At 42.4% G+C, this 17,134-nt stretch overlaps 1 protein-coding gene across 3 annotated transcripts; it reads right to left on the bottom strand.

Moving 5' to 3' along the window:
• Positions 1 to 46: 46 nt before the first annotated feature.
• On the bottom strand, positions 47 to 6,587 carry LOC115169996 (zinc finger protein Gfi-1). Of its 3 annotated transcripts, none has more exons than XM_029726184.1 (7): positions 6,552 to 6,587; positions 3,484 to 3,677; positions 3,042 to 3,242; positions 2,413 to 2,819; positions 2,156 to 2,293; positions 1,814 to 1,979; positions 47 to 1,482 (listed from the first exon to the last, which is right to left on the bottom strand). In XM_029726184.1, the coding sequence occupies exons 2-7, from the start codon at positions 3,593 to 3,595 to the stop codon at positions 1,304 to 1,306; spliced, it is 1,203 nt and encodes a 400-aa protein (XP_029582044.1). In that variant the 5' UTR covers positions 3,596 to 3,677; positions 6,552 to 6,587; the 3' UTR covers positions 47 to 1,303. The 3 variants fall into 3 exon arrangements, with proteins under 3 accessions (XP_029582044.1, XP_029582042.1, XP_029582043.1); XM_029726182.1 differs by lacking the exon at positions 6,552 to 6,587 and adding an exon at positions 4,867 to 4,959; XM_029726183.1 differs by lacking the exon at positions 6,552 to 6,587 and having other exon boundaries at positions 3,484 to 4,239.
• Positions 6,588 to 17,134: the final 10,547 nt, after the last annotated feature.

Below are 17,134 nucleotides of genomic sequence, written 5' to 3'. Positions count from 1 at the left end.
GCCAAGTTGTGATGTAAATGTGCATACTACTGGTGCGTCAAAATACTTTTTTTTTTTTTTTTTAAGTTGCCAATATTATGTTTACATTTTGTAATTCAGCACTTTTTTGTTGTCCCGCTTTACTAACCATAGCTAGCTAAAGTAGGACAGTCTTCTAGGCTTTTCCAATGGAGGAAAGATCCGGTTTACATTAGGGAACACCTGTACTTAGGTTAGGCAAGGTTGTGGTTCTTGTAGTACTATATCTTGTTCATTTTTTCTTGTATTGTTATTAGTACTGTTATTTTTACTGTTATTTGAATGAATTCAGAAAAAATGGACACTTTTTATCTATCCAACATATACAACACATGATACATTTCTGAAATTCTCAGATGTTTCCTAATCACACAACATTGAATTGTTTTTGGGGTACAATTAGGACTGTAATAATGGTGTCCCCGTTTATCTAACCTGCTGTTTACCAAATGAGAACTGAAAATAGGGTTTTCACTCAGTCTACACAAATGGGTGTGCAGCCTTCTGTGATAAAATGTGTGTTTGTGCGTGATTATGAAACATTTTGAGGATTTCAGAAATGTTTCATGTAATATGTTGGAGAGATGTCTGAAGAGGTCACTCTTCCCATTCTGAATTCAACCTACTGTATCAATTCACTCACTTCACTGACAACAATTCAATTCACTGACAACAATTTTGGATGAAGGCCTATTATTATTATTATTATTATATATGAACATGTTTGGTTTAGATGTCTTCACTTATAAGCCTATCACTGTTTTTACAAAAGACAAGGGAACATTTAAAATGTATATTCAGGCAAAAGAGCATAAATTCTCCTTTCCCCACCATGGATTCTGTATACACAGCAGATTATAAAGTGACCGTGTTGGATAATTAAAGGCCTTAATTAATTAAACAGGCATTAATATTAAAATGTTCCGATAAATAGACTATTAAGCTATAGCATTTAACTAGCCGGTTTCTTCTCGAGAAGAAAACAAATAGGCTAGGCTAAAACGAATTATACGCAAATACATACACAACCAAAACTTTTAAATCCTGTATTTTTGTGTTGTGTGAAATGATATTCAGAATTTGGCCTGTAGCTAATGAAAATCTATAGGCCTATTTAATAAATACATGTTTCATTTTCAAAACAACAATGAAAGAATGAAAACAATTAGGCATATAGCCAAGCAATGATAGAATAACATAAACGTATTTTGAAAGGGACATATTTACGCTACATGTATTAATATAGTACAGTTCTCCAGCACAGCTTTTCGGTGTTGACAGTTTTTCATTTCAATCCATGTTGTGTTTCCTTGTGCCTCCTCAGATCCACTTTCCTTTGGAATCCTTTGCCGCAGAGGTCGCAGCCGAACGGTTTGAAGCCTGTGTGCTTGCGGCTGTGCGTGATGAGGTTGGAGCTCTGACTGAAGGCCTTCCCGCATACCTGGCACTTGTGCGGCTTCTCACCTGATCATGTAAACAAGTTGCATTATGAAAGTGTCCTTTTGAGCTCTCCATATCAGCTGTGATTGTTCTCGAGCCTAATTGTCTGACTTTTAGAAGCATAATATGCATACCCACTGGGCACCGACGTCAATTCAAGGTCTATTCCACGTTGGTTTAACGTAATTTAATTGAACTGACGTGGAAACAACATTAATTCAACCAGTGTGTGCCCAGAGGGAAAAGTTACTTTTTGTTTGGTTGACACTTTTAAATAACAGGCGTTTGTAAAATATTTTATATAATCATTTAAAATCATGAACTTATCTTTTGTGGTTGGTGCGGGATCTCTCACCTGTATGGATAAAGGTGTGTTTCTTCATGTCGGACTTCTGATGGAATCTCTTCCCGCAGTACTGACAAGGGTAGGGCCGCGTGTCCGAGTGGATAAGCAAGTGCGTGGACAGCGTGGACGAGCGCTTGAAGCTTTTGTCACATATTTTACAGTTGAAGCTCCTCTCCTGTGAACCAGGTAAGATGTGAGCGCATGTGACATGTGGCCGTCTGCACCTTGTTATTTCATGCATTGCGTTTGTCGTTTACGCATGTATTACACGTGGTATTCATTCCCAATAGGCATAGGAGAAAGTAGGCCTGAAGGTCCAAATATTAAGTGACATAGGCATTTGGGCCTTACCTGTGAGTGAACGCCCTTGTGTTGTTCGAGGCTCACTGCGTGCCCAAACGTTTTCCCACACAATCCACAGGCAAAAGGGCGAGTTCCGCTATGCGACCGACGAACGTGAACCTCTAACCCGTGCGGCGTCGAGAATACCTTTAGGAGAGGATGAAAGAGGTGTTATTATGTGTTAATAAGTGACAATCACCCAATTGAAACCGAACAATTGTTTATCGTTGCCATACGTTGTGGTAGAGGAGTGTGGCTAGGCCCACCTTGCAACACTTGATGCACTTGTACGATCCACTTGGTTCTAAACGTGAACAGATGAGATCGGATTCAGACTTGATATCAGAGGCCTTGGTCTTCAGCTTGAGGTCCGAATATAACTGGTCGGCGTCCCGCATTCTATAGGTAGGGAACACCGTAGACCCAAAGTCCCTGTAAAATCCAGTGTGCGGGCCCCTCTGTGCGTAAATGAGGGAGTTGGTGGCACCATCCTCGGATCCATAGAGGCCCATCTGTATGTCGGGCTCCAGGGTTGTGGGGAGATTGTGTTGATATGTTCGCTGCACAAGGTGCCTGAGCTCGGAGCCAGAGTAGGTCATCCATGGGTAAGAGCGAAATGGAATGGCGAAAGGCTGAGCGTCGTCTGCTGACGGAGTGAAACATTGTTCCGAATCTGGAAAGCATTTGGACTATGAGTCGTCACGTTTCCAAATACTGTTTACAAAAATAGGTAATAGTTATTAAATAAAACACCCTTTCTTTTTTCTGGTAGCCTATATTAAAGGATAAAAGTGCTAAAATATGAAAAGCAGAGGGACAGCCTCAAATAACCATGTTTGGAGATGCAGTGCGCATATGCGTAATGATGACATCACAACAAACTATAAACACAAACCTGGTGATGCAGATGGAGATGGAGGGCGCCAGTAGTCGTCATAGTCCGAGAAGCGGTCGCACACGCTGCCCTCGCAGCTCAGCGGGTAGATGGGGGAGTGGTCAGCCGTGTGCACCAGACGGGATTCGGGGGACAGGTTGCGGTGGTTCGGAGCAACCTGCGCGTCACAGTTCCCCTCAAACTCAACCTGCAATTTGCTTTCTATAGCCATAGAGAAAGAGAGCAAGGACTGGCACTTAATTCAAGCTCATAATATTCGTCACAGTTTTATATTTTATTTGTGAATTCTAAAAAGTAAACATAAAACATTCCACGCGAATTTAGAGACATTCGAATCGTTTCCATATCCAAACAGACTTGTGTGTGACGTGCATAATGTGTTCTAATTAAGTCCAGGCCGAAGCGTGACATACATTGAGAGCAGCATCACAGATAGACATACCTGCGCATATATGGGCTAAAATAGTATCCATTCTAATGTAGTCATCATCCAGGTATCGTGGTTGGTGGTAGCTATGTGCTCGTTTACTCTTCACCAAAAATGACCTCGGCATGGTTACTCTCTGCTGTGTGACTGTCAAGATCCCTGGTCACTTGTGATGAAATCCTCTTCGTCCACACGGACCTATTTTATCTCTGGAAAGATTTGAATACCATTGGTTGACAGGTTCATCCAGCATAGGGATTTTTTGGCAGGAGATGAAGCATGCGCATTGCCCAAAGGCACCTGCGCGTTCACCAGGTGTTGCGAGACAGGTGGCCAGAGGAACTTACAGCCCTCCGCGGTCTACAGGGTGTGATTGAATACCACAACTTATCATATTTCAAAAAGGTCATTAAGAGGCCATAGTAGTTGTTTCCTTTCATGATGTGGAGTCTTTAGAATATATGTCGATTTAAAGCCCCAACCCTCCCTTCATTAATGGTCTATGCAACTAGGCCCACGTCAGCGTAAACTGATCCTGCGGTATCTTCTCAGAGCTCACCCACGGGCAATGATATCCCATTAATGACGCATGCACGGCAAGGTGACTAGCCCTCTCCATGCAACCGTCTGCAGGTGCGGACCTGAGGTATCCCTTACTGACCCGCCGTCAGTTAGCATGCTGGCTAATTCACCCGTATAGACCCAATAACTTCTTCCAAATGTATCTTATCCAAATGCGTAATGCCAAAGCATGTCAAGGCACTATTATTATATCAGTACCCACTGGGCACACTGGTTTAATCAACGTTGTTTCCACGTCATTTCAATGAAATTACGTTGAACCAACGTTGAATAGACGTCTGTGCCCAGGGGTAGGCTCGCCCTTGATTAAAAAAAGTTGGAGTGAACTGAGATGTTGTCATTTAGCCTATTCCAGAAATCACTAAGCTTCAAATTAAATCATTGCGAGGATTTTCGTGTTCAAGGTTGGTGTTCGAAGTTGTCTGAAAGCAAAGTGATATCGATTTCTGGACGGTGTGGGAAAGAACGTTGTTAGTTGAACCTGCAAGTACAACTTGAGATAAGCAACGTTGGAACACATGCTGGATACTCATAGCCGAAGTTGCTTACCCGTACTTATTTTCTTTTACCGAGCCTTTTGAGTAACAACTAACACCTCCAACACATTGTAACTGTAAGTAATTGATAAATCACTTGACATCTGAAGTATTGCCCCCCCCCCAAAAAAAGTATTTAATTCTTTACCTTAAAACATTTGACACTCAATCAACCACACATAGAAGCATTAATATTTAGTCCAGATTATTAAAATTGTCAAGAAACAAAACAGCTTCAGTTACAATTTTTGTTATTTCAGTCTAATGCATTGAGACCTACCCGTACACGGTGTCCACATGCGTAATAGGCGCAACTTGCAGCGTCCCTTCTCTCTCATCTGAACACAGCGGCTGTGCGGCTGTCATGACCTTTAAACAGCTGACAACTTCCTGAACTTCAGATTTTTTTGCACAACTTTCAGTAAATAGACAGTGATTAGGCCTGAACACTAATTGCATAAAGGGCTATTCTAATCATTTGTACGCCTATTTCAGTTGTTCTACCTTGTTTGACAATCATATGAAATGACTTCAACCAATTTGATTTGATGTTATAACAAAGTTATAACTCCTCATACATTAATAACACAACACCCAATGAATCATGATTTAAAAATTCCCACAGACAACTCATGTTCCAAGGCAGCTTTTTCATATCCCAATTTTAGTCTGTTTGTCTATTTACAGCTCAAGGTAGGGCTGTGAGTTTGTAATGATGTTTCCAGTATTAGACCTATGGGTTATGGGCTGGCTAGACTCATCCTTAGCCGTGACAGTGCCAATGCCCACACAGAAGCTGTGTAATTTCAGACAGATCCTAAACATTCCTTTAAATGGATCTCGTAACCATTCATTATCTGAACTATTTGTGTACTGAACTGACCAGGCATCTTGACTGACATGAATAGCCCATTGTTGTCTTCTCTCCTGGTTTTCACTTTCCTGCAGGTGGAAGTTCACTTGATTAGAGGGCCTCCACCCTTAAAGCCAGACGGACTGTCACTGGATGGAGTTCACTGGAATAGAAGGCCTCCACCCTTAAAACCAGACGGACTGTCACTGGATGGAGTTCACTGGAATAGAAGGCCTCCACCCTTAAAGCCAGACGGACTGTCACTGGATGGAGTTCACTGGAATAGAAGGCCTTCAACCCGAAAACCAGACGGACTGTCACTGGATGGAGTTCACTGGAATAGAAGGCCTTCAACCCGAAAACCAGACGGACTGTCACTGGATGGAGTTCACTGGAATAGAAGGCCTTCAACCCGAAAACCAGACGGACTGTCACTGGATGGAGTTCACTGGAATAGAAGGCCTCCAACCCGAAAGCCAGACGGACTGTCACTGGATGCACCCATGCCTACTCTTACACACAGGGCAGGGCATAGTGGCCTTCATTGTTTCCCTTTATGGATTTCATATCAGATCTGGGTTCAAATAATTGAGTTGGCTTGATTGACCTTGCCTGGTAAAATTGAACCAATGCAATAGACCCAAGTGCAAACCTCTCCCATCTGGCACTCCATCAGACAGACTCAATCAAACACTCAGAGGATTTGAACGATAACAAATCAAATACTATTTGAACCCGGGTCTGTGAAATCTGTATAATCTTCAGAGTTTTTGTTCCCTGAAGTTTTGATCTGCGTCAAGATATCTGGAGGGAAAAATCCCATTTCCATGGGACCTCAGTGGAGGATGCACCTTTATGTGCCTTTTAGGGTCTTGAGAATGAGACTGATTAGACAAATAGCTTGACATGCACAGTACTGTACAGACCTAATATGGTGTCTGAGGCATTAAGAGCATCAAGCAGACTAAGAGCATCAAGTGCATCAAGCCCAACACTCTGTATTGTCTATAATAAGCCATTAACAAAATTAAAAGGGGTGCAAATATCTTTGCATCCTTTTGAGCAGTCAATCACAATCACACTGCATTGAGGTAAAGGCAAAGCAGACTGACCTTGTGCAGTGTTGCAGAGTGATATCTATCTGAGCAGAGCTGAAGGAATTGTAGAGTGTAAACTCAGAGCCAGAACAGGAAACCAAACACAGTGCAGAGCAGGCGCTATCAATGCTGCGACAGGTCATCATCTCGTCAACCGGGCTTTTTTCTCTCTCTGCTTTTCTCACCATCCAGAGACCCTGGTGGTAAACGCTACAGTCTCTCAGCCAAATATGTGATTGAAATAGCTGCAAAGAGTCGCTGTGATAACAGCTTGTGGTTTTTTTCTTTCAACTTTCTCAAACATGCTATAGAAATAAACGTGGGCTTTGACTTGCTGTCTGTGAACCACCAGTCTATATCTGCAGCTCAAGCTAATGTTCTTGAAACCATATGTGCGCAGAGAAAAAGTATGTGACTGCTGTTCCTGGAAAGTATATATAGTATTTTACCTGTGCAATGCTGTCACTTCAACACCACAAAGTCCATGTGAATCTTTCAGAAGACAACTCACCAGTTCCAAAAACTTGACTGTGCAATATGTTAGTTATTTGAGGGTTGCTTTCCAGACCCAGATTAAGCCTGCTACTCCTGGACTTAAAAAATCGTGCTAAATGGAGATTCTCCATTGAAAGTGCTATTAAATCCAGGACTAGGCTTAATCTTGCTCTGGGAAACCAGCCCTGAAAGTTTCAACTGAATCTTCTTGACTGCAATCCACTCTGAAGTGATGGGTCACCTTTTGCAACAAGGCAAATTACTTTAAAGTAAGGCCTGATAAGCTCTCGAGTGGCGCAGCAGTCTAAGGCACTGCATCTCAGTGCTAGGGGCGTCACTACAGACCCAGGTAAGATTCCAGGCTGTATCACAACCCACCGTGATTGGGAGTCCTATAGGGCTGCGCACAATTGGCCCAGCCTCGTCCAGGTTAGGGTAGGCCGTCATTGTAAATAAGTACTTGTTCTTAACGGACTTGCCTCGTTAAATAAAGGTACAAAAATAAGCCTACCACTGATAGACTAATCTTATGTATCTGTGGGTTTTATAAAGCCGAGCAGGTATTCTCAGATATTATCAACAGCTCAGTGGTCTGTGAGCCTCCACAGTCCATTTTGTAGCTCATGTGACTCAAGCATGTTTGGATTCTTGTCCAATTTACCATAGAATATTAAGCTACACAGTGTATCAAAATAGTCTCCCCTATGTACATCAAGCAGTCAGGGGCAGATCATGGGGGTTGGAATCCAGTAAGAGTGGAGTCTGTTGTGGAGCCTCCATCAGTGTTGAGACATCTCTATAAAAACCACACCGCTATCTAATCACCTCACAAGTTCCTCTGGCCCACTCACACAAACCACACAAACGTGAAGCGCTAAGGAAACACACACACACGCGCACACACACACACACACACACACACACACACACACACCGCTAAGGAAAAAAACACATGGACACGCACACACAAACACACACACACAAACCTTACTTTAACTTCACCCACTGCCTCCCCTCATTCAACCACAGCCCAATGGGAACAACAAGCCAAATCTGACGAACCCCCAGCTGCCAACTGCTCCCTCCAGATAGGGCTGCAATCGAGAACACAATGCATGATTTACTGTGTCGCAGTCGAAACAAAACCACAAGACAGTTCTTCTCTCAGAGGGATAGCATCTTGTTCTCCCTTCAAATCTTGTCATCTGAACTAGTAAATCAGTGGTTATGAGGAAGAAAACCCCATAGTCCCCTTCTGTCCACACTGTGGCTCATTTCTTTTCCAACTGTCCTAAACTCTTAGAAAAAAGGCTGTACCCATAGGAGAACCCTTTTTGGTTTCCACGTTGAACCCTCTGTGGATGGCGTTCTACCTGGAACCAAAAATGGTTCCTCAAAGGTTTCTCCTATGGGGACAGCTAAATAGCCTTTTTATGTTCCAGGTAGCACCTTTGTTTCTAAGAGTGTATGATCATAAGATTTCTTCTTCGAATCAGTGTGTATCTTTACAGTTTCTCCATCAGTCAGTCATGCATGCTTCTTCTTTTGTTTGGGTTCCCCTGTATTGTATGTTATATAAGATTATGAATTATGAAAGTCAAGAAAGTGGACCAAACAGCAACTTGAATGTACATTTTCCTTAGACTGCACAGAAAGCTAAACGATATACAGCTACAGACTGTAGGCCTATTTGGCAATATTTTGGTATGATTTTGTCAATAATCAAGTTCTTGAAAACACTCCCTCCTGGACTTGCTGGATGCTATAAACAGGTTACAAATCACCTCCTCAGAAAAGGAGTACCTCATCAATCTGATCAACAAGACCCCTTGTTAGCAAGCCGCCAGGCCAATTTCTGGTTGTAAATCATCCAAAGTGGGCAAATACTAGGAATCTCATGGAAACAGACGTGTGGAAATCTACTCAGAGCTTCCTGGTTATTGTGGCCCTCTTTAGGAGCATGTTGGAGTTTGTTGCTGAGAGGTCAGGGTTCACCGTGTCGTGTGATTTTCTGATACACTTGACAGTGGTCAGTGCAAAGAGCTTATTGATAGGTTATTGATTTACAGCTCTGTGTTGAAGAGCTATGATTCGTAGTAACATTGAAGTCTTCCTGGTAGCCACTGGTTACTGTCTTCTCAGTACATTGGTAGTTTTAATCTCCCTTGTTAAATATTCGTAACAGGACTGCTTCAGAGCTCATTGTTGATATTGATAAGATGTTTGACTTGTTTGGACAAAATAGACCCCTTTTTCTACTTCAACCCATATGTACGCATGCACACAAATAGTAATGACTCCACTGATGTACTTTAATCTGTGTTTTGACTAGGATTGCAAAAGGAGGGTATAATATTGAAAAATGTCTCAGTTTACCAGTAAACTACCAGAATTTGGTATCTTTCAAAGTTGGTTTGGAATTTTATGAAATAACATCTAGTGGCCTTTTGGCTACTTCGGATTATCACAGGCATCTGTAACACTCTAAATAAAATGACAAAGCTGGAAAACGTTATCCTAAATACAGTGCCTTCAGAAAGTATTCATACCCCTTCACTTATTACACATTTGGTTTTGTTACAACCTGAATTAAAAATGGATTGTATTTAATACACACAGACCCCATAATGACAAAGTTTTTAGAAATGTTTGCAAATTTATTGAAAATAAAATACAGAAATATCTCATTTACGTAAGTATTCACACCCCTGAGTCAATACTTTGTAGAATCACCTTTAGCAGCGATTACAGCTGTGAGTCTTTCTGGGTAAGTCTCTAAGAGCTTTGCACACCTGAATTGTACAATATTTGTACATTATTCTTTTTAAAATTCTTCAAGATCTGTCAAGTTGGTTGTTGATAATTGCTAGACAGCGATCTTCAAGTCTTTCCATAGATTTTCAAGCCGATTTAAGACAAAACCGTAACTAGGCCACTAAGGAACATTCAATGTAGTCTTGGTTAGTAACTCTAGTATATATTTGGCCTTGTGTTTTAGCTTATTGTCCTTCTGAAAGGTGAATTTGTTTCCCAGTGTCTGTTGGAAAGCAGACTGAACCAGGTTTTCCTCTTGGATTTTGCCAGTGCTTAGCTCTATTCCGTTTATTTTATCCTAAAAAACTCCATAGTTCTTGCCGATGAAAAGCATACCCATGATACAGGCTTCCTTCTTTTCACCTTTTTCACTGTCATTTAAGTTAGTATTGTGGAGTAACTCCAATGTTGATGCATCCTAACAGCCATTAAGGTCTTTATCTGTTTTAGTCACCATTGGCCTCATTGTGAAACCCCTGAGCGGTTTCCTTCCTTCCGGCAACTGAGTTAGGAAGGACGCCTGTGTCTTTGTAGTGACTGGGTGTATTGATACACCATCCAAAGTGTAATTAATAACTTCACCATGCTCAAACGGTTATTCAATGTCTGTTTTTTTTTACCCATCTACCAATAGGTGCCCTTCTTTGTCAGGCATTGGAAAACCGCCCTGGTCTTTGTGGTTGAATCTGTGTTTGAAATTCACTGCTCGACTGAGGAACCTTATGTGTGGGGTATAGAGATGAGGTAGTCATTGAAAAATTATGTTAAACACTAAAATTGCACACAGTGAGTCCATGCAACTTATTATGTGACTTGTTAAGCAAATATTTACTCCTGAACTTTGACATTTTTTAAATGTAACCTTTATTTAATCTAGGTAAGTCAGTTAAGACCAAAATCTTATTTACAATGACTTATTTAGTCTTGCCATAACAAAAGGGATGAATACTTATTGACTTCAGCTTTTCATTTTTAATTCATTTGTAAAAATTTCTACTAACATAATTCCACTTTGACATTATGGGGTATTGTGTGTAGGCCAGTGACACAAAATCTCAATTTAAATTCAGGCTGTAACACAACAAAATGTGGAAAAAGTCAAGGGGTGTGAATACTTTATTAAGGCACTGCATAAACCATCAACTTAGTGAATACCACTCATGTTTAATATAAGCATTTCAGCATGAAATATCCTTCAAAAATGTTTTACACACTTGTATTTATTTTACTTTGTCAATATGTCTTTGATGTAAATGTTTTGGTGCCAAACTGATGGCAGCTATGAAAAAAGTTAATAGTTGGAAGAGTTTCAGAGTTAATTGAGAATAATGGCATTGTTGATTAGATTTTTTTTCCATTAATTATGCTATTTTCTGCTGAACCATATAGTCTAACCTGTTAGACTGTTCCCCAGGCGCCAAAGACGTGGATGTTGTTTAAGGCAGCCCCCCGCACCTCTCTGATTCAGGGGGGTTGGGTTAAATGCGGAAGACACATTTCAGTTGAATGCATTCAGTTGTACAACTGACTTGGTATCCCCCTTTCCCTATCCACTAGAAAGTAGACACAGATATTTAAAATAAAATTATACTCAACATGAATATATTTAAAGGTTATTCAAGTATAAATGACCAAAGTTAACATAGATTGCCATAGATTACCTGCTAATTACCAAAATGACAGAAGATTCAGGTATCTTTGGTAAATTACCAGTAGCTTTGCAGACCTAGTTTTGACAGACAGATTTTCTTCTGAAAATAAACTCCGTCCGCTTCTCTGAATAAGGTGTGAGAAGTCTGGTCAAAGTGTCAGATAGCTGACTGAGCACAAAACACTTTTTCATACAGGAGTTGCTAGATCTCAGCGCCATCTCCGCTATATATTTGGCATGCAATTTAATCTATCGTAATGAGTAAGCTTTGGACAAATTTGCCTTTTCCAAGCCAGACAGCCCATAGTAGGTACTGACCTTTATTGTAATTAGGGCTTAAAACCACTTTTGTGTTGAATGGAAAAAACTAGGACTCCCCTGAATTGACGCTCTGCACCCACAGTCATCCTATGCAAGATTTGTCTGTTCTGCTGCAGCACCAGTCAACCATGGGCGGCTTCTCACTCAACCACCTAGGCCTATTACAGGTACTACAAGATGACTGGACTGTACTGGATGGGCACTCAGGGCACGTGCCCCAGGGCCCCCGACCTTCAAGGGGGCTACCAACCAAAATATGTTTGAGGTTGGGGACCCCCAGATACCATAGGATAGCAAAATCTTTAGAATCGCAAGACAATTAGCTTTAAAACTACTAAATTATCTCTCAGCCTCATGGAAAAATGTGTAGAATAGCAGGAAATGTGAACAATATCATGAGATAAGCTATAAAACAGCATTTTTTTTCTCTTTGACCCATTGCAAAAAGTATAGAATTGCAGGAAATTAGCTTTAAAACTGTACATTTTCTTATAGCCTCATGACAAAATGTATAGAATAGCATTCTAAAACATTTTTTCTACCCAGTTTTTTGAAATGCATGAAGTTATCTGTTTTCACCCCCCAGAAAAGGTTGGTCCCCTGGGGCCCCAAGTGGGGTAGTCCGGCTCTCCTTTTACAGTTGCTCTCTCTTGCGAAACCAGTTCTGCAGAACAGAGCTTGGGAATGACAGTGACCTGTTCACTAGGACCCAATGTGACTGAATGACAACAGTGATGTTCTCACTGAGAGTGAGAGAGAAAGATCTTATCGGTCATTTTATCCAGAAAAGGAGAAGACATTGGTTCCTTTTTAGGGGTTGGGTGATCTACAGATAGGGCAAAATTCTAACAAACTCATAGTACGATGAAGAAATCTAAATGTTTTATCTTTCTATCGTGAGACCGGGGTTTGAGTCGACCGGCTAGGCAGTTGTTTGTTATGTACTTGAACGGACATATCAAACTCTGGGAAACGTTATTTAATAGTTTATTGATGTGCTACTGTACTGTTATCTCTCTCTCTATATATATAATTACAAATGAGAAACACTGTAAAGTTTGCAAAATTGTGCTAAGAGAACATCATTTGGCTAATCAGAATGCCGTAACATTCTAAACCGTTTTGAATGTTCTTCAAATGAACTGTAGACCTTTTGGATCTTATCTCAAAGACCGTTTCACAAACATGACAAGGAGGTGGAAAAAGTTTCATTTTTAGCCGGACGGGTAATGTGATTTTAACATAATTGAATAAACAATGAATGAATGACAACTTCAATATGTATGGTAATAACATTTGTTTTGAATTATCAAAGAGTCATCAAAATTTTACCTTGTGAGGGAGGTACACACACACAATAGTGATTTTTAACATAAACATTTCAAGCACCCTGTCCTATACTTGACCCCTGTGAGTGAGGACCTTCCCAAGGCTGCATGATACTAGGCTGATTAATCAAAGCAGAGTGCTCATTGGGTGAGGTTACCACATATAGGTCAATGGTCTCTACTCATCACCACCGGTCCTACCAGGGAAGAGCTGGATCAGCAGACTGGGCGTGGCTGCTTCAATGTCAAGGGAGACTCTGTCCCAATATATTCACACTAGCATACCATTTAGTTTGAAGCAATGTATTGAACATGCATTCTAAGTGGTATACATAGTATGGGTATTGCAATATGGCCATTTTCTAACTGCATTCCGATAGGTAACCAATTTTGGCAAACCTTAACTAATTTCTTATAGAGTTAGAATTTACCCTTGCTAACTTAACTGGGTGTGGCTGTCCCTGGCATCGCTCTCCAGGACAGCAGAGCAGATACCGTGGCTGTCCCTGCCATCGCTCTACAGGACAGCAGAGCAGATACTGTGGCTGTCCCTGCCATCGCACTCCAGGATAGCAGAGCAGATACTGTGGCTGTCCCTGCCATCGCACTCCAGGACAGCAGAGCAGATACTGTGGCTGTCCCTGCCATCGCTTTCCAGGACAGCAGAGCAGATACTTTGGCTGTCCCTGCCATCGCACTCCAGGACAGCAGAGCAGATACTGTGGCTGTCCCTGCCATCGCTCTCCAGGACAGCAGAGCAGATACCGTGGCTGTCCCTGCCATCGCTCTACAGGACAGCAGAGCAGATACCGTGGCTGTCCCTGCCATCGCTCTACAGGACAGCAGAGCAGATACCGTGGCTGTCCCTGCCATCGCTCTAAAGGACAGCAGAGCAGATACCGTGGCTGTCCCTGCCATCGCTCTACAGGACAGCAGAGCAGATACCGTGGCTGTCCCTGCCATCGCTCTCCAGGACAGCAGAGCAGATACCGTGGCTGTCCCTGGCATCGCTCTCCAGGACAACAGAGCAGATACCGTGGCTGTCCCTGCCATCGCTCTACAGGACAGCAGAGCAGATACCGTGGCTGTCCCTGCCATCGCTCTACAGGACAGCAGAGCAGATACCGTGGCTGTCCCTGCCATCGCTCTCCAGGACAGCAGAGCAGATAGCGTGGCTGTCCCTGCCATCGCTCTACAGGACAGCAGAGCAGATACCGTGGCTGTCCCTGCCATCGCTCTACAGGACAGCAGAGCAGATACCGTGGCTGTCCCTGCCATCGCTCTACAGGACAGCAGAGCAGATACCGTGGCTGTCCCTGCCATCGCTCTCCAGGACAGCAGAGCAGATACCGTGGCTGTCCCTGCCATCGCTCTACAGGACAGCAGAGCAGATACTGTGGCTGTCCCTGCCATCGCGCTCCAGGACAGCAGAGCAGATACCGTGGCTGTCCCTGCCATCGCTCTACAGGACAGCAGAGCAGATACCGTGGCTGTCCCTGCCATCACTCTCCAGGACAGCAGAGCAGATACTGATGGGCAACCAAATGGAGCAGTGGTTCAGTAGCTAGCGTTCAGTAGCCAGACTACAAACCGGCGGGCTCTATGAGGATGAAATCTAGCATAATTCAGCTAGCCAGCTAGTTCAGTCACAGATAGAACAATGAAGCAGATTTTTCACCGAATGTATAAATGTGAAGCATCCAGTTGGAGTTTCCACTCACCACCAAATATGGCGATGAGAGGAAGCCCAGTGGCTGGCAGTGGGAGAAAATGGGGCGAGATGGATTTTGTACGACATTCTGCTAATTTTCTCATCGATGAAACATTTGATATCAGTACAGTTTGTTTGTTAGAATATGTTGCAAACAGAGTGGACTAAGTCTGTAGACTTTACCCTTTGCCAAAGTTTCTAAAAATTGTGTTTTTTAGAGGGCGTGCAAGGGTGAATTGAGTTATTGCACACTCACACTTCACAGAGTTGGCGTTCCGTAATGAAATGCAATTAAATCAAATGTTATTGGTCACATACACATGGTTAGCAGATGTTATTGCGAGTGTAGCGAAATGCTTGTGACCAATATGCAAATATGGAAACATGTAAATACTGTAGACGCTAGAACGCGCCAATAGGCTCTCGCTAGCTCATGCTTGGCTCTGCCCACCTCCTTGCTTGTTCTGCCCACTCGGATTAATTTGCTCCCATTGGAAACTACAGGTTGGAGTCTATCTTGGGTTAGTTCTAAAAATCTTTGGTTCAGTAGCCAGGGTGTGGGGTTCAAAAGTCAAACAGAGTTCACAGATTTGTCCCTATTCTGTCTCCACACTTGTAGAAAAAAAGGTGCTATCTAGAACCTAAAAGGGTTCTTCAGCTGTCCCCATTGGAGAACACTTTGAAGAACCCTTTTGGATTCCATGTAGAACCCTTTCCACAGAGTTTTCTACATGAAACCCAAAAGGGTTCTTCCTGGAAACCTAAAAGGTTCGACCTGGAACCAAAAAGGGTTCTGCTATGGGGACAGCCAAAGAATCCTTTTTTCTAAGAGTGCATCCATCTACCAATGATAAACTGACTTGTTATTTCAACATTGAGCGTTCTGATGTTCAACCCACTTTTCATGAGTCATGACGTTTCACAATGCAGTTTACAAAGGAGCATGAGGTTGTGATTAATATCACAACATCCTATTCAATTCAGATGGCTTATACTCAGTCTATTTAACAATTCCATTAACAACAGATTACTTTTTTTTTCAAAATATGAATTCATTCATTTCAGAAGGCAGCATAAAAACAATTGAAGTAAAGCAGTGGCAGTCTGGTCTGGTGGTAGTGCTGCCAAGTTGGGTCTACACATAGCCCCTTTGGGCATGGGTTCAAAACCTGCTCTATGACCAGCAACTCTGTCTCCACATCTTGTTCTGATCTATACCTATCCAAAAAGGAAGAAATACTCTCCTTTGAAACAGTACAAAGTATATAGGCTACTGGCCTCTCAAATTCAACTCATGACCTTGAAGCACTTCTACTGCTTTTTTTCATTGTTCCCCTCTAATAAGGGGGGAACCTGGTACACCAGTGGGTGCAATTACTTGTCAGGTACATTAGAAAACCAGCAGGCTTCGGACCTCGTAGGGTAAGAGTTGAATACCACTGCACAGTAGAGGAGGCTGGTGGGAGGAGCTATAGGAGGATGGGCTCGTTGTAATGGCTGGAATGGAATAAATGGAACGGAGTCAAACGTTTCCATATGTTCAATGTGTTTGATACCGTTTTATGGATTCCATTGCAGCCATTACAATGAGCCCATCCTCCTATTGCTCCTCTCAACAGCCTCCTCTGATGCACAGCTACATCCTTTTCAAACACCGTTATTGGACTTTCAGGAATGCCATGCCTAGCATAAGCAGTGAGCAGTGGAGGCTGCTGATGGGAGGACGGCTCATAATAATGGCTGGAAACCCATGTGTTTGATGTATTTGATACCATTCCACCCATTCTGCTCCAGCCGTTACCAATAGCCTGTCCTCCCCAATTAACGCGCCACTAAACCCCATGCGGTAGCGAGTGGCTCAAATGCCTTATTCCGAGATCACATACTGCATGGCTGGGCTACTGTCCACCGGAATGGGTTGCTGCTGCCCTCTGCTGGTGTCTTGGTAAATGTCAGCCAGGACAATGACCCTTTGTTTCTTATTTCTATTTCTGGTGTGTTTATATACTACCTGTTATTCTACCTGTTTATTTTTAGTGCTACATTGATATTGATTACTGCATTGTTGGGTTTGGAGCTCGCAAGAAAAGCATTTCATTGTACCTGTGCACTTGTTTTGGCCGGTGTAGGCCGTCATTGTAAATAAGAATATGTTCTTAACTGACTTGCCTAGCTAAATAAAGGTTACATTTGACATTAAAACGTGAAACTCTGTGATGGTTTATTATCATCACCCATGGTAAGAACATCCAGTGGCGCTGGAGGGGAAACACACACA

The sequence above is a fragment of the Salmo trutta genome, chromosome 31, assembly GCF_901001165.1.
Source record: "Salmo trutta chromosome 31, fSalTru1.1, whole genome shotgun sequence".
Lineage (NCBI taxonomy): Eukaryota > Metazoa > Chordata > Actinopteri > Salmoniformes > Salmonidae > Salmo > Salmo trutta.
This window is presented reverse-complemented; position numbering and strand designations above follow the sequence as displayed.